At 48.0% G+C, this 27904-nt stretch overlaps 1 protein-coding gene across 2 annotated transcripts in view; it reads right to left on the reverse strand.

Moving 5' to 3' along the window:
* The window catches only part of GTF3C2 (general transcription factor IIIC subunit 2), a 718613-nt gene that overhangs the window by 526613 nt on the left and 164096 nt on the right, over nt 1-27904 (reverse strand). For both annotated transcript variants that reach the window (XM_078650100.1, XM_078650097.1), the window contains exons 5-7: nt 20077-20154; nt 15028-15126; nt 7304-7531 (exon numbers count right to left, since the gene is read on the reverse strand). In XM_078650100.1, coding sequence (XP_078506226.1) covers nt 7304-7531; nt 15028-15126; nt 20077-20154 — 405 coding nt within the window. The remainder of the gene's footprint in view (nt 1-7303; nt 7532-15027; nt 15127-20076; nt 20155-27904) is intronic.

The raw sequence follows: 27904 nt of genomic DNA on the forward strand, positions 1-27904 counted from the left end.
AAATGTCCGCGGAAGTGGGCCAAGATTTGGGGAGCGTGGAATGAGTATAGAGGGCTCATTTGCGAACCACCGCAGTTAGACAGTGATAGCGACTCAGAGTAGAGGTGGTGAGGGGGTGGTGGGGGGGGGCTTTGGGAGATGAGGGGTTCCGGGAGCGGGGTGGAGGGGCTGATGTATTGCCACAACTGTATTGCTTTCTTTAAAATGTATCGCTGTATTTGATTTTACTCGTCTTTTTGATTTGCCCTATTACTGTATACCTTGAATGTCTTCTAAAATGCCCATTGTTTATTTTTGTACCAATAAAATTGTTTACAAAAAAAAAAAAAGTGGACATGTAGTGCCAGTTCTTAGTTCTGCCATTTTATCCTATGGAAGGAAGAACAAGTTCTGCAAACGGGTACAGTACATTGACTTACAAGGCCATTCCCAGGAGGTAAGGTGAGTGGCAAAGTCCAAGGCATCACCAACAGTACCCCACCAGTAGCACAAGAGCAGCCAGGTGCACGGTAAAATTCAGCACGGGGAGCCCAGTGAGTATAAATGGGCATCGGTCTCTGTAAAAAGATACGGCAGGTTCTGGCTAGGACGCCATTCAGGCTGATTCAACAGGGTGACCAGGCAGGGGTGGGGAGGGTAGGGGGGGCCGTGTGTGGGCAGGGGAAGGGGTCAGGGACGACACACCTTTGGTCCACTTCACCAAGGCCCTGGGGCGACGGGTGCAGAGGTGTCCGTAAGCATCAGGTTTGTCCTTATCTGAGGAGTCACAGTAAACTGGGTCTGCATGCGGAGGCTGCAGGTGACATCGGGAAGTCCAGGAGGGGTGAAACCACGATAGACTCAAGCTCTGGAGGCCTGGGGGACATGGTTGACACCAGAGGCCCACTTCAACTTGGGCTGGAGGAGAAGGGTGCAGTGGTGGCTTCAGGTTTTGGCGGTTCCAGAGGCATGAGAGTTCTTCTTTTCGGAGTTTCTGCTGAACAGATCCACTGTTCACAGGTGGTCTTGAGTTGCAGGCAGTCCTCCCAAGTTTCTGAAGTCACAGCTGCAGGTCGAGTCGACTTTGGCACAGATTTCGTTGAAAGATGCAGATAGGCCGGTGGTGTTGGTACCAGGTCAGCTGCTTGTTTAGCTCTTTGGTGTCCTCTCTCTTCTTAGGTTGTCTATATCTGCTTCTCTGGTGCCAGGAGCTTTCCTAAATACTAAATTCAGAGGCACTAGGAGAGTAGCCAATGGACTAAAGACCCTTGGGGTCACTACACCCCTATCTGACCACTCCCTGTGGGAAGTGGGCATAACCCTGTCCCAAACTTCCTAGGTATGCCATCACAAAGATGGCTACCCCTAAAAATGTGTGTTCACCTCACAGGAGCCCACCTTTGGGGTGGTACTAGCCTGGAGGTGGCACGCCTACCTGACTAGCTATTTTTCCCACCTGTCCAGGTGCCAAGGGAGCCCTGGACAGGCGGGGGGAGGCTTCCTCTCCTGTGAGGGGAGCCAGATTCGCATTTCAAAGGCAGCAGCTTCTTTAAAGTTTGCCGGCCAAAGGAGGTTAATCAGTAGGTCCTCCTGTGAGATGGGGTGTTATACCCTCTTCCCAGACAGGCCTTTGTTCTGAGTCTCCTGAGAGCAAAGGCTCTAAACCCTAGGAGGTCAGAACAGTGTCTCAACTGGCAGGATAGCAGAGACCAGTCAGCAAGCACACCAGAGGCGGTACGTTTCAGGGGCACCGCTAAGGTGCCCTCTTTCTGCATGCATTGGTAAATCCAACACTGGCATTAGTGTGGCTTTACCAATAAGAGATGTTTGATACCAAACATCCCTTTTGTTTTCCGTGAAGCCATCATATACCTGAGGATCTCGTTTTCAACAATGTCCAGCATGCCTTTAGATGGCTTCCCTGGTACTGGCAGTAATAGGAGTGACCAGCACAGGGGCATATCCCCTCATGCAGATATGCCCTCATATATAATATTAAGCACCATGCCTTAGGGCTGTTAGGCCTGATGTAGGGTGACTTACAATAATGACATGACGTATGCTGTGGTAGGGAACATGGCACACAGAGATGTGAGACATGTTATGTTTTCACTTTTGTCTGGACCAAGACAAGAGCCTACATTTGCAGCCTTGCATGTGCTTGGTGATGGGTTCCTTAGGATGGCACAATTGGTGCTTCATCCCTTAGGGGCCCACTTTAGTACCTCAGGTCCTAGGTACCAATTACAGGAGAATTAAAGAGGGTTCTAAAGGTCTTGCCACTTGGGGAAACAACTGTACAGTTTTGGGAAAGAGCTCCAGCACTGGGACTTGATTAGCAGGAACCCAGCGCACTTTCAGTTGAAATCACTTCCCTACATCGAAGTTGATCCCTGGAGGAATAATCCCCCTTGGAGTGGAGGTCTTCAGCAGAGTCTGTGTACCAAGTACTGGAGTAGCACTTGTCATTAAGAAAGTCTTCCCTTGCCATACTTTTGATCTAAGCCACCTCAAAGACAGTGAGGGCATAGGTTTTTCAATTAAACTTAATGCCTCCACCTCCTTTTCGGGGGGACTTTTATACCGTCCTCCTGGAAATGCCACTTCTTTTCTAGACTCTCTAGACGAGGCTCTTGGAGCACTTATGCTACAGTACCCCAACTTTACACTATTAGGTGACATGAACCTACATTTGGAATCTCATGTTGACCCTCACACCACCTCCTTTCAACATTCTTTAAACATTTTTGGACTATCCCAACGCGTTACTGCTGCGACTCACCGTGCTGGACATACTCTTGACGGCATTTGCTCTAATCTCACAACCTTGACCACGTCCCTCCCGTTATCTCAAATCTGGACTGACCATGGTTTTATTCCGTTTGATATTGCGATACCAGCCCCTGTCTTATCCAGTACGAAGCGACCCCACGCCTCTTTCACAGTCAACTGGAAGAAAGTGGTGGAACGCATTAAGCAGGACTCTCAACCTCTCCCCCAACCCCCAAAAGTAACTGGAGATGTTGTAGTTGATTCTCGCAATTTCCACACTTGGATGGACCAAATTGTTTCGGACAATACCGAATCTAAAAGCCACCATGCAAAATGTTATAAGAGAAAGCCTAATGCTCCCTGGTTCACTCACACTTTATCCAATAGTCATCTTCTCTGTCGGAGATTAGAAAGACAATGGCGAAAAACGTATGACGAGGCTGCAAGAGCACTGTATGTCCAACAGAGGAAACTATATTTTGCCAACATTAAAACGGCAAAAAAGGATTCTTTTACTAAGGTCATAAATGAAGCCCAGCATAACCAAAAAACTGTCTTCACAATCGTCAAGTCTTTTACTCATCCTAAAGCCCTCATGCCCGAAATTCCACCTTCAGAGAGCATGTGTAATCAAATCGCAGACTTCTTTGTAGACAAAATCGTCAACATTCAGAAATACTTTCCTCCTCCTCCGACCAATTCCCTAGAGGTAACCGATAACTACCCCCCGCTCTCCACTTTTAAACCGGTTTCCCTTCAACAAACAAGCAAGGCAATTCTGGCTTGTAAATCTGGAGCCCCCACTGATTCCTGTCCTCCAATCATCTTGCATCACTTGATTGAGACAGTAAACCCTCTCATTAATAGTATTATTAATGAATCCCTTGAATCTGGGCTAGTGCCGAACGACTGGAAGAAGGCCATTGTAAAGCCTCTGATGAAGAAGCAGAAAAAATCGCCCATGGATATAACCAACATGCGCCCTATCTCTCTACTACCTGTCCTTAGTAAAATCACGGAACAGTTAGTACATGATGAGCTCAAAACATTTGTAGAGGCCCACAATACCCGGCATCCTCAACAGTCGGGATTTCGTTCAGGCCACTCCACCGAAACAGCCTTGATCGAACTAGCTGATTCTATCAAGTTCCTGCAGGATGAGGGAAGGCAAGCAGTCCTCATCCTGCTTGACTTAACAGCAGCGTTCGACACCATCTCGCATGTCATCCTGATTAACAGAATGCGAGAGATCGGCGTGACAGACACAGTCTTGGCATGGGTTACTTCCTTCCTATCTAATAGTCCCAGACTGTGTCCCTGGGTCCCTATCTATCCAGCGAAAAATCCATTACATCAGGAGTGCCCCAGGGGTCCATATTAAGCCCTCTCTTTTTCAACATATATATGGCGCCCCTCCTCGCTGTGATAGAATCTCATGGGATCCTCGTCACGTCTTATGCCGACGACACACAACTTGTCGTCACCATCGACAAAAAGTGGTCGGATGCAGACCTTCGTTTTAAAAACTGCCTCTCGGATGTATTCCAATGGTTGAACAAAAACCATTTAAAATGCAATAGTGCCAAGACAGAAATCATACCGCTGGGTAAAGATCTATCTTTCTGTCCGAAAGACTGGTGGCCCTTGGGATCGGAGGCCCCCCCCAGTGCAGTACCATCAGCACGGAATCTAGGTATGCAATTCGATTCACTCCTCTCTTTCGATGACCACATCAGGATTACTGCTGGACGCTGTTTTGGTCTCATTAAATCTTTGAAATTTTTTTTTGATTTCCTCCCCATTGCAGCTAGAAAATCAGTCGCGGTAGCCTTAATACTCTCCCGACTTGATTACTGCAACGGATTAATGGCTGGAGTGAAAAAGTCTACCCTTAGAAAGCTGCTGAGCATACAACACGCAGCTGCGAGACTGGTCTTACAACTCCCCAGAAGGTCATCAGCTTCAGCAGCACTAAAATCTCTGCACTGGCTACCATTGCATAAAAGAATTCTTTTTAAACTGCTTCTCACCGTTTTCAAATCCATGCAAAACACAGGGCCTCACTACCTTGCAAATCGCTTTACGCGTTACAATCCCTCGCGATGTCTGAGATCCTCTGGGACAAATCTCATCACGATTCCCAGATTCAAATACAAAACCAAGGGTGGGAAAACTTTTACTGTCCTGGCAGCCAAGGCATGGAACAACCTACCAGCCAACCTCAGACTAATTGAAAAGGAGAGCCTTTTCAGAAAACTCCTTAAGACATGGGTGTATCAACAATCAGACACCTCCGTACTGGCAGCCATTTAGTTCCATCGCTTCACCAAATTCCATCTTTCATTTATTAACTGCACGCAAGCTCAGCGCCAAGATGCTCATCTGGGAGCGAACGTCCGCGCTATATAAATACCCACAAATATCAAATAAATAAATAAAATATCAAGTGCAGGTTTCAATGGGGTCCCTCAAGATGTCTCATCTCCGTAGTTCTGAGCTGTGATCTCCAGATGAGTCTACCTTCTATCTATCGAGTATGTTCATTCAACATCTTTGAACACCGGGTTTAGCAGATTGCTCTGCAGTACTTCGCAGCAGCATTCTGCAACGGCCCACTGATCTTCCCTTAGGTACCGGATGGACTTTTGTTTTTGAGGGTCTGGAAGGCCAACCAGTTCAACTCCCTGTGGTCGTTAGAAGGCATAGGTTACTGACCCTATGTTGGTCTGAGCATGGGAACTTACTGCTGGCTTTGGGGCAAAATTGGAAGGGTTTTCATAACACCCCCATCTGTGGGCCACTCTCATACATCCTGAGAAAAGAGCTCAGTCTTGGTTGATTCTTAAGAGCCGTCATCGTACGGTGTTTTTGTTTCTCACTGTAAGAGATTGAGGTGTACGAGATCAAACTAGTGTTCTTTTGTAGCTCGATGGCCTGGAGCTCTGAAAGAGCATCTCATCCAAATGGCGGCAACAAAACTGAGGTAGAGTCTTTATCCTGTTGCATTGAGTGTTTCAAGGAGAAATCTTGAGTCAACTTGAAACCAAAACTTCTACTTCGAAGGAAAAACAACTTGCAACACTGGCACCCAACATTAAACAGTAGGAGTGTGCAAAGTATGTGAACAATAGCCGTACATGCTACCAACATTATGCAACTAAATAAAGAGGACTGATAACCGAACAGAAATAAAAATATACACAATAACACTACAGAAAAAAGGTAGACAGCTTCCACAAATTTATGATTTAAGAGCTAGTAAAATCTGGAACATAAAATAAACAAATTGAAATTTCCCAAGTCTGATTTGGGCAATTTTCTAAAAGAAACTACAAGACAAGGAACAAAAATGTTAGCTTTAATAAATAATTAGGTATATAAAACTGTGAAAACTAAGTAGCAAGCTTGATCAGTCTATCCTTCTAGCTACCCTACTAAAAAAACTCAAAACAGATCAAGTAAACTCTGAAAGAGCCATTTCTATCACCACCCGTAATCCCCATAAACAGCGATTCTTCCCTGATGCTAAGAACCGCCGTTCCGAAGCATACTCACGAGATCCGTGAATGTTTCAAAAGTTTAATAATTTTAGTAGTTTAATAAAGTATGTACACATAGAAAACACCATGTAAAAATTAACATTTTAAAAACAACTGGTTAATGATAAGGAATTTTGCATTATGTTTGCATCCTTAGGATGATTTGTGGCAGCAGATCAAGTTCAACACACAGAAATAAGTATGTGGGATTGGTAGCTTAGGAGCCCTGTCATGAACAGACAGAGAACTTGCTAAGAGCAAAAAAGACAAAGGTATATGCTAGAGACTAGTATCTCACTAAGAATTTTAGAAATGAAACCAGAAAATCAAAAGCATCACTCTTCTCATTTTAATTAAAATTCAGATTCAATTTAAATAACATATTTCGAAATTGTGTGAAAGTTTGGTGTGTACCTTTTACTGTATTTTCTATTGTTATGAAGTTCAAATCGTACACACACTGGATAGGCCGAGGTCCCCAGTTATAATGGCATCCATATAAGACTAAGATTCTCAAATTCCAGTAGGCTTGTACAAAGGTACCTCCAACTCCCTGCCACTATTGTACTCTAGCTCCAAATCACTGGCTTGCTCCACCTAGAACTTGCATATCATAAATAATACTCTGCTGTGTACAGTCTTCAGCTGCTTCTCAAAGCTAGGTTTGTGGTCTGTGAATTTTGAAATGTAATACATACAATTCAATAACCAGCACTTATTGCTGAGTGGTCAAGTGAATTTAAATGTATGCCACTGGCAGTCTACAAAAAAAAGGTCATCAGCTGAAGTGCCAAACAGGGAATCTCAGGAATCATTCAAGGCAGGGAGACGTTGTACAGCCACTAAACCACACGGCATGCATTGGGTAGAGAAGCGCACCATGAATTAGAACTTTAGAAACAAAAAGAAGCAAACTAACATCACGAACATCTTAACACCCTTATAAAGCACAACATAAGAACAGCAACTTTATTTCATTCTTACAACTGGCAAGTTTATAAAACCCAACTTACCAGATTTCATGCTGCAATTGACCCAGATTCCAGATCTGCAAAAGGGCTGGACCCTGGGACACTTCATTCAGCTCATGTTTGTCATCCATCCCCATGTTGCAGTAGAGAGCGACATACTGGGAGGCAGCAGAGCCATCTGGGGTGGGGCACCAATCCAAAGACCAAACAGGCCCTCCAACGAAGAAAGTCATGTCCCACCGCTCATCATGTGGATGTAGGCAATGAAATCTGAAAAGAAACAAGTGTTCATAAGGCCAACCAGATATATGGGACAAAGGTACTAATGTATGTTGTGAAGTCTCTAGAGACATCACAGTTTCTAAGCAGTGGTTTGTCTTACAGGTATTTATATTTGGTTAATGGCCACTTCCAGTCAGCACAGCCAATATAAAATCCGAGAATAATAGTCATCAGCTAATTTGTACCGAAATGGCAAAACACTTCTGCCCATATGGATTAAAACTATTTTCCATAAACAAATAAGGGGGCAAAACCCTTTCCTACTTTAGGCCTGTTGGGACAGATAAGTCCCTCATATGGTGATGGACATACAACGCTGCCATGAGTGTCCTAACTCTAATCATTTCTGGAACCCTAATGCTGATTTTTGAAGTCATGGGCTAAAACTGGTTCACACACGTGCGCTATGACATAGGCCTGCCACACTGATTACAGTCTTTTTAGACCGGAAGGGGCACCCGAAGCACAAGGAGTTTGCCATGATCTTTTGGTCATGTTCGACTATCCCCGCAGCCAGTTCCCAGAGACCAAGGCTTCGACCCAAGTATCTGCTGCCTCCAGTTCAAGACTGCTGTCTGCAGGTTTTCTGGTTAGGCTTTTCTTTTCGTTTGGGCCTAGTTCTTGCATGGTAATTTAGTAGGGTATTTCTGCCCATTACTTTATTGGGGTTATTTGTGATTATAGGCACCTCTTTTTGAGAGGGTTACACTAGGTCAGTAACTTTCGTTGCTCCCACCTTTTCCTGCCCGATGCGTTTCCTGCTCAACTTGACAGCCCCTCCCACCTCTCAGGACGATTTACGGAGACCACTGATCGGTCCGAGCAAGTACCCCTTGACCTTTTTTGTCGTGTGCAACTCTTCTTGCTGCCAGCTTCCTCGAAACCAGGACTCCGACCCTATTCCCTGCTGCTTCCAGTATGAGACCGCTGTCTGCTACTCCGCTGGTTGGGCTTTTCTTTCCGTTTGGGCCTAATTCTTGTCTGTTAATTTAGTGGGATATTTCTGCCTATTACTTTATTGGGGTTATTTGTAATTATAGGTACCTCTTTTGGGGGTTACACTCGGTCAGTAGCTTTCATTGCTCCCACCGTTACCCACTGTTTTTCTTCCCTTACCGCTCCTCGCACTCCTGCCTCCCTGACAGCCCCGCCCACGCCTTCTTATGGAGGCCGATCTGCGGCCGCCCTGCCGGGGCACCAAAGGCAAGCCCGTCTGTGCCCTTCTGTGCCTGGTCCGCGCCCAGCAACAGGAACCCGCGACCTCCTGCCAATACACCACCAAGGAGAACCTGGACCCCGGACGCCGAAGGAACAGCTACTTCACTTTCTCCCTGGGACAAACCAAAGGACCCTTCACCTGCCACTTCTCCTGCACCACAGCCCACAATGCATCCTGTGACGCTTCCGCTCAGAAGACCGAGAAAATCCCAGAAGCACTCCAATGCATCCTGCTCAACACCCGCTCCCCCTGCAAATGCACCATGGCAATCTGGGGCACCATCACCACAATCTCCCCTGAAGTGGCCTTCATCACCGAACTGTGGCTCAACCCCTCCTCGAATCCCATCACCACCGCCACTCCCGACATCTACAAGGTGATCCACCGTGAACGCACCAACAAAAACTGTGGGGGCATCACCATCATCCTCAAGGAAACAATCCGATACACCGTCATCAACGACAACCCAACACCTCTGATGGAACACCTCAACTTCCGACTACAGATCGACGCTAAGACCATGATATGAGGCACCCTTGCCTACAGAGACCGGGGCCCGACCATCTCCAATCTCATCGCCCACTAGCCATCGACTCCCACCACTGCATCCTCCTTGGTGACCTCAACTTCCACGTTAAGGACCCCAACCCCACCAACCTCCAGGAGAACTTGAACAACATTAGCCTTACCCAACTGGTCACCGAACCCACACACAAAGATGGACACAAACTCAACGCTATCTTCACCTCCAGCGACAGAATCAAATTCACCCATGTTACAAAATTCACCTGGACCAAACACGCCATCGTTCACTTCACCATCCCCGAAGCCCAGCATACCATCACCAAACACCACAGCATCATTACCTGCAGCTGAGGCAAGGTAACCAAGACTCAATCTCAATGGAAACAGGCCCTAGGTGCCACACAACCTTAATCTTCAGCAGATCTTGACCAAGCCGTCCAAAACTTATTCGCCTGGATAACCAGGTGCGCCAACGGAGTTGCATTGCTGAAACCAGCAAAAGCCAACAAAAGCTCAAAACAAGCCAGCTGGTACACCCCAAAGCTCAGAGCCGCCAAGCACATCGGCTACCGATTCGAGAAATGATGGCAGGTCACCAAGGGCCCCTCCGCCCACAAAGCAGCCCTCAGCATCTAACACCTACACATCAAGGAAGCAAAGAGATCAGCCATCACCGCTTGCATTGACATGCCAGCCAACCACATGAAGGAACGCTTGAAAATACTCCGGGAATTCTCCAGCCCGACAGCCACAGAGAACACGAGAACACAAGAACTCTGCGACACCCTCTTGGACCACTTCCACAGCAAGTCTGTCACCATCTTCAACAAATTCGATCCCCCAACCTACCACCATCTAAAACAACTTCGACCCCCAACCCACCACCCTCAGCCTTGACAACCTAAACCAACCAGCAAACACCAGCCGAATGATCACCACTATCATTATCATGTCACCCACCCACTCAGGGGTGTTGACCGACCCCTGCCCCACCATCTCTTCAACCTCGGAACTAACCCAATCAGCAGAGAACTCGCCAACATCCACAATACCTCCATCTCCATAGAAATATTCCTGGACAGATGTAAACACACAGAGGTTAGACCCCCTCCCTCTGCCAACCCACAGCAACCTCAATAATTACCGACCGATCTCTCTGCTCCACTACTCACCAAAGTACTTGAGAAAGTCCTCAACCAATAGCTCACCGAATGCCTGGGGAAAAAAAACACCTACTTGACGCATCACTGTCAGGATTACGGGTCACCCACAGAATTGAGACCACACTGATTGCTGCCACAGACTACATTAGAACTTTCCACTGCAGTGGCCCTGATCTTCCTTGACCTCTCTGCTGCATTCGACACAGTCTCCAACCCCATCCTCATTGACAGACTCTACATCGGCATACACCAAAGCGCACTCAAGTGGATTGCATCTTTTCTCACAGGATGCACAAGGAGCATTCAACTGAGCAAGGATCATACCTCAGCCCCACCCTGTTCAACATCTACATGACCCCCTCAATGAAGTCGTCAGAGCCCACAGACTCAACATAATCTCCTACACAGACGACATTCAACTTAACCTGTTGCTCACAGAGGACCCCACCAAAATCAAAACCAACTTCTGCAACGCCATGACCACTGTAGCCAATTGGATGAGAGACAACTGCCTCCAACTCAAGTCTGACAAAACAGAAGTACTGATCCTCAGGAAGAACACTTCCATATGGGACCATATCTGGTGGTCAGCAGAACTCGGACCAACACCCACACCAACAGACTATGCAAGCAAACTGGGCATCATCCTAGACAGCCAGCTGATTATGAAACGACATGTTAACGCAGTCGACTCCTCCTGCTTCCATACCCTTCGCATGCTCTGCAGAATCAACAGAAACACCATCACACAGGCCATTGTCACCAGCCGCCTCGACTACGGCCACGCCCTATACAGCAACATTTCCACCCAGCACCTCACCCCCACCTCAGAAACATACACTGGCGGCAACCCATCCAGAAAAGATGCCAGTTCGAGATCCTCACACATGCATACAAAGCCCTACACAACCAAGGACTGTCCTACATCATCCATCAACTGAACTTCCACCTGCCCACAAGACACCTGTGCTCTGCCTCACTCGCCCTTGCACACACATGCCGCAACCACAGCTACAGGGCTGCTCCTTCTCCTACATCACCACCAGGTCCTGGAGCGACCTTCCCCTCAACCTCCGAATGGCACTCTTCCTAGTGGACTTCAGAAAGAAACTCAAAAGCTGGCTTTTCGACAGAGACACTACACCCTCAGTGCCCAGATACCCCGAGGGGTGACAGTGCTGAGCTATACAAATGCTGATTGATTGAGTGACTGATTGATACTATCAACATGGCGAAAGGTTACTGCATTTACCAGGAGTTACTAAAGTATACAAATAAAATACACACAAATAAAATAATCTCATACTGCTGATTAAACAGGGTGGCATCCTACTCCATTGTTATTTTACACATCATGCCAACTCAGTTTGAACCCAGACATATGCAAATCAGTTTTGACCCTGTTCCAATTGGAACAGATCAGCCCGAACTGCCAGGCCCTCCCAGAAGTGGAACACCGAAATCTTAACCTTGTGTGGGTGGATGATAATGTGCCACTAACTTTCATCCAGCTCGTGTTGGAGCTTCTCGAGAATAGGCCTCTCCTCTGGATCAGTTACCGTCATCCTTGGTGCAGAGGAGTTTTTGACATTGGTTTCGGAGTCAACTCATGTGTAGGCTTCAAGACTTCGGTGCAGACATGTGGGTCGCTGTGGTCGAGCCACTTGGCAGGATCCAGTCTTGCCTCCGATACCTTGCTTCTTTGTCGACCAGAGTCCCATGGGATTGGGTGGGGGACTGAAGCACACTCAAGCACGGTAGTGGTTTATGGATGAGGCTGAACACCTGACACCCAGAGAGGTCGAACTCTGCTTCGACGTGAAGCCAATTAGGAGTCTTAGAAAAGGTTTGGGTGTTGACTGTAATGGAGTGTCACAGGATGGTCTTCAGAGAAGGTTCAGGGGCAATAGAGGTAGATGTGACATCCTAGAGCACCTCTTCCTCCTTCTGAACGTCTTCATCCTTGGCTTCGAGGAGACAGAGCTGAAGGCTCCAGGACTGGGTTGGTGGGCTGGGAAATCAGATGATTCACCAGATTCTTCTTCGGCGCCGAGCGGGTCTGCCTCATCACAGTGGACTGGTGGCTTAGAGGATGGAAAACATTTTGTTGTGGGCGGCTGAAAATTATATTTGCTCCGGAGGGCAGAGTAAAGTTGTAGCTGGGCTCGTTGTGCTCTTGGGAGAGGCACCAGTTAAAGAGTGGAGGTCAGCCAAAGAGTACTTGGAGTGGCACTGAGGTAATTTATTGAGGGCGTCCGTTCCATTACCTTCTGAATGTCCTCATTCTCTAACATGTCTGTAGGGAGGGTATTCTGCCTTGAAGGTAGGGGCATCTCAGGTGCTGACAGGTCAAGTTATTCAACGAGTGTCTTCGGCAGTTAAAGCAGAGGAGGTCGAAGGAACAGTAAGCAGGTCGAAAAGCCTTTTCGGCGACAGGAAGGAAAGAGAACAGGCTCAGGGGCTGTGACGGTCAGCATCAAACACATCAAAGCTGACAAACGTCCAAACGCATCAGAGAACAACAATCCAACAATGGAGACAGTGCCCATACGCAGTGATGACCAGAGGAAGATTCACCATGACCTTGTGACTTAAAAGATTTTGGCAAAGAAAAACAAGTTGCAGCATTCCAAGCCCAACACTAGCCCAACACTAAATGGCAGGAGAATGTAGAGCACGTGTTTCTACAGCCACACATGCTAGGAACACATTTTCTTCCAGGTCGAAAGGTACAGCAAAGAAGGAAATGCCAAATAAAGGCCAAGTTCAGTGTTCCATATCCGGTCAAGAGGTATTGTACTGCCAGTGTCACAGCATGATGGGATAATGGAAGACATGGGTGGCCTCACGTATGGCAATAAGGCAATAAAATCTTACTTTACTTGGGGGGGGGGGGGGGGGACTAGAAATTCAGCCCTAGAATCAAAGGTTGGTTAGATGAAAATGTCAGCTTAAACGTAACATTTTAAACTAAAATAAACACTGAAGTTTCAAGTAACTATAACATGTCCTCGCCATGCACTGATTATGCCCTTGTATATTACAACACTCATCATTCATAACACTACTGATGACAGCTGAACTGACATTATTGACAATAATTACAGTTATTTGAAATAACCATAACTCTTTAATTTGAGTGGATTTTCTTTTAGTTTAAAACGTTGCATTTAAACTGACAATTTCACATCACTAAAATGTCACTTAAAGCTTTGGCTTTTTCAGTGAATTTTGATTTGTTTTTTTTTCTAAATGCAAAGTAAGATATTATTACCATACCCAACTATATTGTCACTTTAACCTTTGCTTTTTCCCAGTGTTTTATACACACACACGCACCATACTGCAGGACTTATGGCTATTAATGACGTTTCCTTGGAGAAGAATACAAATGTTCATGTTAGTGACAGTTCTAAAGCTAGCTAGAGAAACATGTTCTAATAGGAAAACATTGCAATTCATCTCCAATGATTAAATTCCATGACAAATCAACCATCCTCAGTCAAAGAGATTCAATATTTCACCTAGGGCATTGTACAAAAATATACAGAGATGGACACTAGGAAGTGTTAAAAAGGGAAAGATATACAAGCATGTTGTGATTTATAAAAGCATACAATACCTCTTACAAAATCCAGAATCATAATGTATGCTAGAACAATACAGTTGACAAGAGCTGCAGTGTCTATTAGTTGCCATAATAATAATAACAATAATAAACCAAATCCCACACTGCTTCCTCTTTATACAAGCTTGTGGTTTCAGCTTGGTTCCGCCCCTGTCCAGTATTTTGTTCTGGAATATATTTTAATTATATCTTTTCACAATGCGAAAAAAAGTAAATAAAGAGGGGTTGTCTTTGTAGATGGAATGTGAAGCTGCACTGCAAATATCCATTCTGTCTCCCGGCATTCATTTATGGGCATCATTTGCGTGCGATCATCTGCCCAAAACCTAATGGATTTCTCAATAGGTAAAACCCAAAGCTTTTGGGCTGAGATCTTCCATTCTAAGTTTTTGTTCCTACAGAACTCTCTCCTGTGCCATCTTCTACTGGAACCAGAATGACAGAAGTTTGGAAGGGGGACTGAAGCGTGTCTACAGACTTGCTTAGTAAGCAGTCTTCATCTCCCTTTCCTGCCTCCACTGACCGTGGTGCTGTGAAGCACTTGGAAGATGGTGAGCACTCCATTAACAAACATACAGAGACATGTCACAGACACCTGTAAAAGTCTTAGGAAATCAAAGTACACAATAGAAACAAAAAACATCCTTTTAGTTTTGTTATTGAAACAACAGTATTAGCATGCAAGTAGGCATACCACATGTGCTTGTGATGAATCAATGACTTTGATGCACTTTAGTGGTTGGCCTGTGAGAATATTTTTATACATAATTTCTTTTTTGATGCCTTGAGGCATATGGATTTGTGCATATGTTAAAATACCACGATAATGCTTGAAAACCAACAATGTCCCTTGTTCTTTTGCCCATACCAACAAGAATTACTCACATAAAATGATAACCTGATAATCAGCCCCTCTCCCAACAATGAGCATAAGGAACACTGACAATACCTGTTGAGCCTGTAAAAGGTGCCCTCTTCTCGGAGTCCTTCCCGTCTGATGGTGAAGAGAGGAGACTTCACTTCTTGTGGCATGTATTCACTGGCTTCACTGAAGGAAGAAAAAGTGTATTAGAAGCCATCTTCATTTAACATGTACCGCATAAGCCACTGTGAACCTTGTGCATTGGACAAATCCCCTCCCCCGACAGGGTACAAGGTCAGCCTGCATTAATAGTGTTTGACATCACCAATCAACTGATACAGTTATGACAGTAAAGTTCATAGAGAGCAGCAAGTTCAACTGTCTTCTTGCAGGCTTTACTGCTCTTGTACTGGACACCTCAAAGCAGGCCTACAGTTATCATCAGCCTTGAATCAAGCTTTGACTATAAGCGATACATTCACGTCTAGAGTCAACTGTCTTCTTGCAGGCTTTACTGCTCTTGTACTGGACACCTCAAAGCAGGCCTACAGTTATCATCAGCCTTGAATCAAGCTTTGACTATAAGCGATACATTCACGTCTAGAGTCAACTGTCTTCTTGCAGGCTTTACTGCTCTTGTACTGGACACCTCAAAGCAGGCCTACAGTTATCATCAGCCTTGAATCAAGCTTTGACTATAAGCGATACATTCACGTCTAGAGTCAACTGTCTTCTTGCAGGCCTTACTGCTCTTGTACTGGACACCTCAAAGCAGGCCTACAGTTATCATCAGCCTTGAATCAAGCTTTGACTATAAGCGATACATTCACGTCTAGAGTCAACTGTCTTCTTGCAGGCCTTACTGCTCTTGTACTGGACACCTCAAAGCAGGCCTACAGTTATCATCAGCCTTGAATCAAGCTTTGACTATAAGCAATACATTCACGTCTAGAGTCAACTGTCTTCTTGCAGGCCTTACTGCTCTTGTACTGGACACCTCAAAGCAGGCCTACAGTTATCATCAGCCTTGAATCAAGCTTTGACTATAAGCGATACATTCACATCTAGAGTCAAGGTTTATCAATTTGCCTGAATTGTAAATGTTCTGCTGTTTATGCACTGTGACCCCAAAGCAGCTAATTAAATAATCCAGGAAGCGGACATGTGGGGTGCTACTCTACAAGGGTTCATTGAACAAAGACATTCATTCTTGTTATGTTATTGGTGTTTTTGTAGGGCGCTAATTACCCATGAGGGTAAACAGGCACTCTGTAACCAGTGTGTGAGGTCAGTCCTGGAGTGTTTCGTTGAGAAGCCAGGTATTCAGCGTCTTGCGAAAGTCAGAGAGAAGGCTTGGTTGTGCTGTGGCAGGTCGTTGCCATGCTTTAGGAGCCAGGTATAAGAAGTTGAAGCCCCTGTTGTGCTTTTGTCTGTGTGGGGAGTGTGCTAGTGAGAGACAAGTAAAGGAGAAGTGTCTGAGAGATTGGTGGAAATGAAAGCAGCTATCTAGATAGGCAGGACCTGTTTTGTGGAGTGCTGTGTGAGTGAGGTGTTTGAAGTATGCGCACTTGCGTATCGTAAGCCAGTGGAGTTCCCTAAGGCGTAGTGCATGGATACTCACAAACTTTCTATCGGGGGGCCAAATTTACAGTTTGGTTTGTAGCAGAGGGCCGCACCGGTGGGGGCGGGGCTAAAGCAACATAAAAAATTGCGATCATGCGGTTGAACACAGGTCCCTGCAGCAGACGCCTTCGTCCACTCAGCCACCAGACCCGGCATACACATCCATCCCTATCTATCTATCTATCTATCTATCTATCTATCTATCTCTCCCTCCCTCCCTCCCCCTCCCTCTCGCGGTTTCCCACTCTCGCTGTCTCCCTCCCTCTCTCTCCCTCCCTCTCCGTCTGACCCTAGCTCCCTTCCTCCGTCACCCTGTCTCCCACCCTCTCCCTGACTGCCACTCTGACTGCCACTCTGACTGCCACTCTCTGTCTCCCACTCTCTCTGTCTCTCCCTCCCTCTAGCTGTCTCTCACTTTCGCTGTCTTCCTCCCTCTCTCTCTCCCTCTCCATCTGTCTCCCTCTCCGTCTGACCCTGTCTCCCTTCCTCTCCCACCCTCTGTCTCCCTCCCTCCCTCTGTCACCCTCTGTCTCCCACCCTCTTCCTGACTGCCACTCTCTGTCTCCCACCCTCTTCCTGACTGCCACTCTCTGTCTCCCTCTCGCTGTCTCCCTCTCGCTGTCTCCCTCTCGCTGTCTCCCTCTCGCTGTCTCCCTCTCGCTGTCTCCCTCTCGCTGTCTCCCTCTCGCTGTCTCCCTCTCGCTGTCTCCCTCTCGCTGTCTCCCTCTCGCTGTCTCCCTCTGTCTCTGTCTCTCTCTCTCTCCCTCCCCCTCCCCCCTCTCTCCCTCCCCCTCCCCCCCCTCTCTCTCTATCTCTCTCTCTCTCCCTCACTCTCTCCCCATCCCCTCCCTCCCTCTCCCTCACTCTCTCCCCCTCCCCTCCCTCTCTCTGTCTCTCTCATTCCAAAATGTCTGTCTGTCTCCTTCGGTCTCCCTCTACCTCTCCCTCCCTCTCCATCAGTCTCCCTCTCCCTCCCTCTCCCTCCCTCTACCTCTCCCTACCTCTCCATCAGTCTCCCTCTCCCTCCCTCTCCCTACCTCTCCATCAGTCTCCCTCTCCCTCCCTCTACCTCTCCCTACCTCTCCATCAGTCTCCCTCTCCCTCCCTCTACCTCTCCGTACCTCTCCATCAGTCTCCCTCCCCCTCCACCTCTCCCTACCTCTCCATCAGTCTCCCTCTCCCTCCCTCTCCCTACCTCTCCATCAGTCTCCCTCTCCCTCCCTCTACCTCTCCCTACCCCTCCATCAGTCTCCCTCTCCCTCAGTCTCCCTCTCCCTCCCTCTACCTCTCCCTACCTCTCCATCGGTCTCCCTCTCCCTCCCTCTACCTCTCCCTACCTCTCCATCAGTCTCCCTCTCCCTCTGTCTCAGTCTGTCTCTCTCTTTCTCCATCCCTCCCTCTGCCTCCCTCTCCGTCTCCCCCTCTCCGTCTCCCCCTCTCTCCGTCTCCCCCTCTCTCCGTCTCCCCTCTCTCCGTCTCCCCCTCTCTCCGTCTCCCCCTCTCTCCGTCCCTCCGTCTCCCCCCTCTCCACCTCTGTCTCCCCCCTCTCCGTCTCCCCCCTCTCCGTCTCCGTCTCCCCCCCTCCGTCTCCCTCCCTCTCCGTCTCCCTCCCTCTCCGTCTCCCTCTCTCTCCGCCTCCCTCCCTCTCCGCCTCTCTGTCTGACCCCCTGTCTCCCCTTCCTCTCCCTCCCTGTCACCCTCTGTCTCCCTCCTTCCCTGTCACCCTCTGTCTCCCTCCTTCCCTGTCACCCTCTGTCTCCCTCCTTCCCTGTCACCCTCTGTCTCCCTCCTTCCCTGTCACCCTCTGTCTCCCCCCTCTCTGTCTCCCCCCTCTCTGTCTCCCCCCTCTCTGTCTCCCCCCTCTCTGTCTCCCCCCTCTCTGTCGCCCCCCTCTCTGTCGCCCCCCTCTCTGTCGCCCCCCTCTCTGTCGCCCCCCTCTCTGTCGCCCCCCTCTTGTCGCCCCCCTCTCTGTCGCCCCCCTCTCTGTCGCCCCCCTCTCTGTCGCCCCCCTCTCTGTCGCCCCCCTCTCTGTCGCCCCCCTCTCTGTCGCCCCCCTCCTCTGTCGCCCCCCTCCTCTGTCGCCCCCTCCTCTGTCGCCGCCCCCTCTCTGTCGCCCCCTCTCTGTCGCCCCCCCTCTCTGTCGCCCCCCCTCTCTGTCGCCCCCCCTCTCTGTCGCCCCCCCTCTCTGTCGCCCCCCCCCTCTCTGTCGCCCACCCCTCTCTGTTGCCCCCCCTCTCTGTCCCCCCCCTCTTTGTCACCCCCCTCTCTGTCCCCCCCTCTCTGCCTCCTCCTCTCTGCCTCCTCCTCTCTGCCTCCTCCTCTCTGTCCCCCCCTCTCTGTCTCCCCCTGACTGCCACTCTGTCTCCCTGTCTGTCTGCCTCTCTCTGTCACCCTCTGTCTCCCTCCCTCTGTCAACCTCTGTCTCCCTATTTCTCTCCCTCTCCCTCAGTCTCCCTCTCTCTCCCTCTGTCACTCTCTGTCACTCTCTGCCATCTCACCCTCTGTGAGATGACACAGGCGCGCACACACAGCCGCACCGAGTACTTCACAAGTCTTTAAAAGACCATTTACATGTTAATGAAGCTTTGTGTTATTTCACCTCTTAGCGCCCATGCATCTCCACTCTGACAATCACTGGAATCCCTGGCCCCCCCAGAGCAGAGTCTCTCAGAGACCAGGCCGCAGTGCTTGCTAAATGTTTCGTTTAAAAACACAGGTCGGATGTCTGCAGGGTCCGCGGGCCGCCACGGAAGGCTTGCCGGGCCGCTCTAGGAGTACCTGTGGTGTAGTGTGTCGTGGGCTTGTAATTGGAGGTTGGGGACCACTTTGGCTGCTGCTTTTGGATAGTCTGCAGTCTTCTTGTGAGTTGGTTGCCTATCCCTGCATATAGGGTATTGCCATAGTCTAGTTTGCTGGTGAAGAGGGCTTGGGTGATCACTTTCCTGGCACTGTCAAATAGTCACTTGAAGGTTTTCTGCAGCATCCTTAGGGTGGTGAAGCAGAACGAGACCACTACGTTGAGTTGGGAGGTCATGTTCAGTTTGTTGTCTATGATGACTCTGAGGTTTCTGGTTTGTGAGGAGATGAGGGGGCATGTTGACGGTTTGGGTTCTTCCAGTGAGGAACAAACAGATCCATTTGAGGGTGTGTCTTTGGATGTCTGATTTGTAGAGTCCTCGGATTAAAATAGGATGGGGCATGGTGTCAAAAGCTGTAGAGAGGTCTAGAAGAATGAGGTATGCAATTTTCCCTCTATCAAGGAAAATTCAGATGTCATCTGTTGCTGCTTTTTGGGTGATTTTCATTCTGTGGTTGGGCCTAAATCCTGATTGTGTGGCATCAAGAAGCAGGTGTTGGCTAGGTGTTCAGAAAGAAGCTTATTAATGGCTTTTTCAAAAGATCTTGGCTGGTTAGACAAGGAAGGATATTGGTCAGTGGATCTTTCGAAATGCTGTCTACTAACATTTGTATTAGTATCACTACATCAAACAAATAGGCTGACAATCGACTTACCTATCAGTTAAGAACGTCCACTTTGTCGACGAAGGAACCCACTCTGGGAACTCCCAAGGTGAATGGTGCTCTTCTCTACTGTTAAACAAAGTATTTCCTGCATTAGGACGCTTGCTGATCTCTAGTAAGACATGCAACATCACAATTTACCAAACACAATAGCATTAAAACACAAGATGGTCCTAAAGCAACACAGTAAATCTGACTAATAAAGTCAAAGCACTGACAAATCTGTTTGCGAGAACCCTGGAGTGAACACGAACATCAAACATTTATTCAAAAACAATAAAGTAGCAAAATCAAGAGCATTTTGTGTATAGTGCTTAAAACTTAAGAGGGACAAGCAGAGTATTTTCAGAAGATCCTCAAAGGTTAGCGCTGGAGGGTTTTTAGGTGTGTCCCACATACAAGCACAATCCCGACCAATTTCATCTCTACGAAAAGGCAATTATCAAGAGCTTAGCTAGGTGAATGACCATCCTTCTTCATGTCTGTGTAACTCTTAGAGGTTCCAAGACAAGATTCTACATGATCTATGTATGGAATTATGTAATTTCTGTCAATCTTTCAGATACTTCAGTGAAGGAGGCATGTGAAAGAAATGAGTATGCTTTTGAAAACTTTAGTACAAGATTGTATATTACCTGCAGCATTTGAATGTTCTTTTTGTAAAATCTCACTGATATTTAATAAACCCAATACTCTTATGAATTTGATTCAAAATAGTACCCATTCTACTTTATTTATGCAAAATATGTTAAAATTCCCCATAATTTTCCATAATGTGTTACATGGTTTATTCTAGCATTCTGGGCCTTGATCCTGAGAAAACTTACACTAAAGCTCAACCCGACTCGGAGTTCTCAGACAACATTGTGGTATATTATTAAGATAGCAAAACCAAAGGGGATGATGGACAGAGTGTTGAACATTGCAAGCATTCACCCCCAGTCAACGGATCTGGGTTTAATCCATCATCTTTATTTTTTGGTTTTGCTTTGTTCGCCCTAAGTTGGCAGGGTATGCCCAGACGTGGGTCCCTTGCTCACTTTGCCACTGGATTCAAGCTAGCCTAGCTGATGATGGCTGATTAGCCAGAAACTGGTCCCAGGATGCTTGTTTCCGGTCCAGGGAAGACATGGCTTTGCAGTTCGGGATGGACTGTTCCCATGAGGCACAGGGTCAGACTGATTTGCATTTGGCCATGTCAGAACTGGGGTGTCGGAGTGAGCTAAAAAATGATGATGGATTAAACCCAGGTCAATTGACTGGGGGTGAGTGCTTGCAATGTTCAACACTCTGTCCATCATCCCCTTTGGTTTTACCTTATATTATTAAGATAACCTTCCATGACTTGGCATCGGGGGACTCCATAAAAACATGTCTGTAACATTACTTTGAAAAAAATAATAATAGAGTGGTCTCATAGGATGTGGTGTGGGATGCAGCAAAAGTTGTATTTCGAGGAAGGCAGATATCACACACAGCCACTTTTACAAACAGCCAACAATCAATAAAAAAAATAAAGGCGGAACAAGAAACAAATAAGAGATAAAAACAAATCAGAAAGTTCAAAGAAAATTTACAGGGAACAAAAAATCCAGAGGAGAATCAGAACAATTATACATGAAGGATACTGCGAACAAATGTAATATATTAGCCAAAAATATTGCAATAAAAGAGGATAAACCAAATATAATTTTAGCTTCGCCACAAGCCCACAAACACGGTGGAGATCAACAAGATGTGTGCTTAAATGATTTCACATTCCTCCATATCGATCCAGAGATCATGGCAGAACTTGAGAGCCATCACCCCTAAAGAGGTGGATAGTGGCGTAAATGGCTTAACAAACAACAAGGCCTCAGGACACACTGGTTTGTCAGTATCCTTTAATAAAGCATACAGGGAACTATCAACAATACAACTGACTAATGTTTTAAACTCATTTTAACCACTTACACAGTTACCAAATCCATGCTAGAATCTATTATTACCACGTTACTAGACAAAACCCCTATAGACGGAGGAGCCTAGCCTGCAACCATGATGGCCGCCTAATCCTTCGGCTCCGCCGACCCTTTCGCTTTCCTCCCGTCCCGGGACCAATCCTGGCATCAATCCTGCTCCTGAGTTATATTTTCGGGTTCGGGAGGTGACCCCGACTCCAATGGTGTGTTTTCTTAAGCGCTCCCTGCGGTCGAAGCGGTGGGACGTTCTCGCCTTCTCCCGGACGCTGCCCGGCGCTGACGGGTCTTTGTTCTTCGACTCTGGCTGCCTTCACCCACAATAACAGCGACCGCGGTGGACGGAGTCGAGCCGGCCGACGGCTCGCAGCGGCTGAATTGGGTGTTTACATTCTGTCCGCTCTACTCATCTCTACGCGGAAGGCATATCGGCTGAGAGTGCAACAATGTGTCACCGCCCAGGCTTGTGTATGCCTTTGTTTGCTTCTTGTCTCGCTCCGTGATGAGGCGGGCGCCATTTTAAAGGCCGAGCAACTGGACCTTGTTTTTCACGATCCCGGGCTGCAACTAGTGACATGGCCACTGCGGTCGCTACGTTTACACCTGCATGGTGCAGCATGGTCTGTGTTCCCTTTGTGCCCCCGGACAGGTGGTGCTCTACAGTTCACCGGCGTGGTGCTCAGCTTTGTGATGGCGACGTGGATGACCGGTCTTGTGGGCTGCAACGAATTTCCGAGCCCCGTGTGCAGGGATCTGCTACATCCTCCCCTCCTAAGGCACCGGTGCGGATTGCGGACATTCTGAGAGCCCTGGATCTTTTTCGATTTGCTTTATGTGGCGACGCCTGTGACCTGGGGCACCGTCTGGATGCTGTTCTCGCTGCTGTGCCCTTGCTTGACCGAGCACATTCACGACTGCGGGACGCTGAGCCACATCTTGTGTCCGACTTCTGTGGACTGCCTGCCCGGGGGTGCCCGGAGGTGCTGGAGGTATGTGCTCCCGATGTTCCCGAGATGCTGTCTGCGATGGAGATGCAGCGGTCTGATGTCTTCGTGCTTGTTCATTATATGGGGTCTCGTCCTCGGACGCCATGTTTGGATACTCCTTTGTGGATTATCGGAGACGCTTTCTACGTTGTTCTGCAGCTGCTGCTACTGCCCTGGCCGGGTGGACTGTTACAGTGCGATGTCCATCTTTATGTCGCTGTCGCACACATGACATTGGAATGGACAGACTTTGTTGGACGGTGCTGTGCTCTGCTGGGGTCACTTTGCTTGTTTGTCCCATTCGAGATGGCTACTGTGCAGCTGAACCACGTCGATATTCCCGATCGCAAGGGCCAGGGCTGAGCTCCCCCTACCAATGACTGTGGTAGCGTATACTGTCGGGGCTGCAGGGGGTGGACGCAACTATGAAGTTGGACTTTGTCGCTACGCCGGGCCGCGGGGGGGGGGTTGAGGGTGTCTCCTCTCATGTTAGGATTGTTGTTGCTCGTAATGCTGGGATGCTGATGGTGAGCCGGGGATACTGTACGTTCATTTTGTATCAGTGGCGGGGTCTAGGGATGGGTGGCCCGAATATTCCATGCCGGGTGCGGGTCTGTTTCTCTCCTCCTCCACTCTTTATATCTTTATATCTTTATATTTTCCCTACTATGGGGCAGTTCCGGGGCGACAGGCACGCTGTTAGTGGGTTTGGCCGTAGCCATTACAGGAGTGCGGGGTGGTGGGTGTGGGGGGGGGGGTTGTTATTTTAGTTTGTTTAGTTCTATGGTCCCTATCGCTCTTTTCCGGCTTTGGGAGGGTTCTTTCCTCTTTGTAGGGTTGGCTGTTTCTGGGTCTTGCGCCTTCTCTCTTCCTGTGTTTCAATAAATCTTTGTTTCCTGTTCTTGGGGGTGGGCTGTCTGGGATTACGCGTGGAACTGTTGTTTTCTTGTAATGCTGCTTATTATCCGGTCTCATTGTTGCGGTTGCTTAGCCTATATAGCTGCTGTACTTATAGCCTAATTTCGATTGTGAATGGGGTACGCCCCTCTTGCTGCGTTTCTTTTGTGTCCCTTTATGTAAGGTGTGTAGTCCTTCCTGTTGCAGCCCCCTCGCTTCATCTAATTTAAAACGAAAACCTCCTCTCCTGTGTTGCGCACCCCGTAGTCACTTCTGACGTACTTCGCAATATCCTGATTGTATATTGACGTACTTTTCTCCTGTTTTTTCTCGCCTATCTTTGCGGCCGGCCGTGATGGTTGTGGGCTTGCGCATGTATCTCCTATTTTTGTCTCAATAAAGGTTTTCCAAAAAAAAAAAAACCCTATAGACTATACCTCAAGTCGTGCAACAGTTCAACTAAACTTCAACATAACATTCTTAACATCTATATTTGAAGCTCACTTAAACAGTACCTGCCCACTGTTGGTGCCTGAACTTCAATCAGGTTCACAAAAGACCCAAAAATCATCATAACACAAGATTGGTAGTCTACTGAACAAGAGGAGAAGAATGATACTTCTCTCACTTGACGCTGAGAAAGAACTTAACAGAGTCAACTGGCAAGATCTACATGAAGTAGTAGCCAAAACAGGATTCGGCCCAAAGAGAATCTCACTCCTTCTAGCTAGTTCTAGTTCTTCCTCAGGTAAAATTAAGGTTCATAACAAATTATTCCCACCAATCTCCCTAATAAGGGAGAACAACACAAGGGTTCCCACATTAAAATATATCATAGCCCATTTTACCTTGGGTCTGTTGAAAAGATCCATCACCTTTCGTAAATTATTCAAGATGGACTTTGGGAGCATTATTATCCAGAATGAGATACACAGCCTCAGTTAGGGGCCCTATTATGATAAAATTACCAAATAAACCAAAATCTTGAATACATAATCTTAGATCCGTTTGGATCCGCCACATTTGCATATACATTATAATTCACACTTCCACCTGATATCATCAAGAAGTGAACCAATCCCGTTTTGACAGAATTGTCACTATATTACAAATAAGAATGGGTACATATTCACATAGGAGGCCTCAATGTATAAATATGCTATCTTTTATCGCGTTACATTACTCATCTTGCTAAGGTATTGGTGTATTGTTTACCAGGATCGCTCTAGTTATTGAATTTATTGTCACTTGATTGGGCCACTCTCTTCCTGTTCAGAGTGTTTAATGCCCCATAATTAGGAACTTTTTCTTTCCTTCTTCCCATATTTTCTGTTGTGAACAGTCTAAAAGCAAAAAAAATATATGTATAAGGCCCATATCCCTACATCATACATAAAGCGAGAGATTCTAGTACTCTTAACTGACATTTGGTATAGACTGAGTTTTATTCTGTTACTCTCAGTCAATATTTAGATAGTAAGTTGTATTCGCTGGTTTCACATCGCCCTCATTAATGTGATATTTCAAATCAATTTACCGAACCAGCGTTATTGGTTTCGGTATAAACAACCAAATATACTCCTGACAGCTATATTAAAATAAGATATTACAAAAGCGAAAACAAGCATGCTGATTTGGTCTATCTTTAATTGCTTCCTTTTCTAGGTCCATATCGTTATTGCTTTATTTGATAGAAACAATAAGCCCTTCCCATGTTATTAATGGCGGTGTTTTTATGTATTAAAGCACCGCCGAGCAAGTGCTGCCTTGGAAACTCCAACGCGCAGAATTGCTGACAATGCGCGTGCTCTTCGGTGGCAAACAGATCTAACCAAGGCTCTCCCCACCACTGAAAGAGACCTTGCACCACCTCAGAGTGAAGACGCCATTCGTTAGCCACCAGTGTCTGAGTTTGTCCGCCCTGGCGTTCAGAGAAACTGCCAGGTGTTGAACCACCTGGGACATGTCTTGATATTCCAGCCATGTCCAAAGACGAAGAGCCTCTTGACACAGGGTCCACGACCCAACCCCGCCCTGCTTCTTGCAGTACCACACGGCGGTTGTGTTATGTGTGAACACCTGCACCACCTTCCCCTTGAGAGAGGGAAGGAATGCCTTCAGTACCAGATGAATCGCCCAGAGCTCCAGCAGGTTGATGTAGAGCCCAAACTCCACCGGAGACCAGATGCCTCTGATCTCCACCACTCCCAGATGGCCGCCCAATCCCAGGAGTGATGCATCTGTCACCACTGCGAGGTCTTTTTGTTGAAGGGAGAGGGATCTGCGTCTGACCCAAGCTTGGTTTGTTAGCCACCACTGGAGATCTGGACATAGTTGGAAATATTCCCCTGATGCTGCGCCCACTGGAACTTCAGGTCCCACTGCAGAGCCTGCATATGCCATCTGGCATGATCCACCAGCAGGATGCAGGAGGTCATGAGGCCCAGCAGCCTTAGGGTCATTCTCACCAAAATCCGGGATAGAGGCTGAAACATCTGTATCATAGCCCGAAAATACCAGACTCACTGCTCGGGAGGATAAGCCCAAAACTGTGCTATATCCAGAACTGCTCCGATGAAAAGGAGTTTCTGAGAGGGAGTCAGATGTGACTTCGGCACGTTGATAGTGAACCCCAGCGAGTGCAGGAGGTCTGCGTAGTCTGGAGGTAGGAGACGACAGCCTGGGGCGACCCCCTTTTAAACAACCAGTCATCAAGATAGGGGAAGACTGGAACCCCTGATCTCCGCAGATAAGCTGCGACCACAGCCATCACTTTCGTGAACACCCGAGGGGCGCTGGTAAAGCCAAAGCGGAGCACGGAGAGCAAAGCATGCCAAGGTCTTGGGAGCCACTGGCATCACCCAGTCCGGCTCTTCAAGCTAGTCAGCCACTCCCATCCCAGTCCTCCTCACCCTCCTCTGGTTGCCACTCAGGCTGAAAGGAACACCAGGAATGAACAGAGGTACAAACGTACCTTGCGGCGCCGGTCCGGACATTGATCTGGTGCCGCGGCCAAGTCGGGGGTGAGGCTGGGGTCGGCACCGGGGGCGTCATCACTGGAACCAGCACCGGGGAAGGTACCGTGCGGTCGACCAGTGTCGATCTGGATGCATGCCTGGATCCTCAGGGGCCCTCTGGCACCAGGGCCGGAGCCGTCGGCATCGAAGGCTCAGGGCTGCCAGCAGAGTCCGCGGGGCATACCGGCAGAGACGGGCTGCCCAAAGATGCCGTGAAGCGCTTCGCTGAAAGCTCAAAGCTGGGCACGGGACGCTACGGCTCCGGGAAAAGGAGGGAACCGTGGAGCCGTCCCAGGAGTAGGCTCTTAAGACGGAGCTGGAGGGCGATTTCGCTCCTGGTCCCGTGCTGGCCGACGGACGGAGCAAAGACAAAGAGCTATGGTGCTTCTTCGCCTTCTTCCTGTGCTTCGACTTACACGAGGAGTGCGAAGACTTGTATGGTGAATGATGATGGTGGCTCTGTGACCGGTCCCAAAATCTTCCTCTCAACCGGGACCTCGAGCGACAGGGAGCCAACTGCTGGGCCTCCAAGAGCACTTGGGCCACTCCCGGAAAGACTTCAGATTCATGGCCCGGCAGTCGGAGCACGACTTCGGGTCGTGGTCTCACTCCAAGCACCAAAGGCACATGGAATGGGGGTCCATGACCGACATTCAGGTGGATACAGGCCTCACACGGTTTGAATCCTGCCAGATGATGGGACATCCCTCGTACACCAAAAGTCGACAGGCGCATAAAAAAAGTCTACAAAAGTCGAGAAAAATATAGTCAAAATTCGACTAAGGGGTAACACTCTCGGACGTCAGCGCGCAGGGGCAGCGTCTAAGTAGACACCACAATGTCATTCTGGTGACCACAACGTCAACAATGGACGTGGAGTGGACCAACGGCACCTACCGACACACGGGGGTACTGCTAAAGAAAAACTCTCCGGATACAGTCCGACGCCTAGGGTTAATTC

This window comes from Lissotriton helveticus, chromosome 6 (assembly GCF_964261635.1).
Source record: "Lissotriton helveticus chromosome 6, aLisHel1.1, whole genome shotgun sequence".
In the NCBI taxonomy this organism is placed as follows: domain Eukaryota; kingdom Metazoa; phylum Chordata; class Amphibia; order Caudata; family Salamandridae; genus Lissotriton; species Lissotriton helveticus.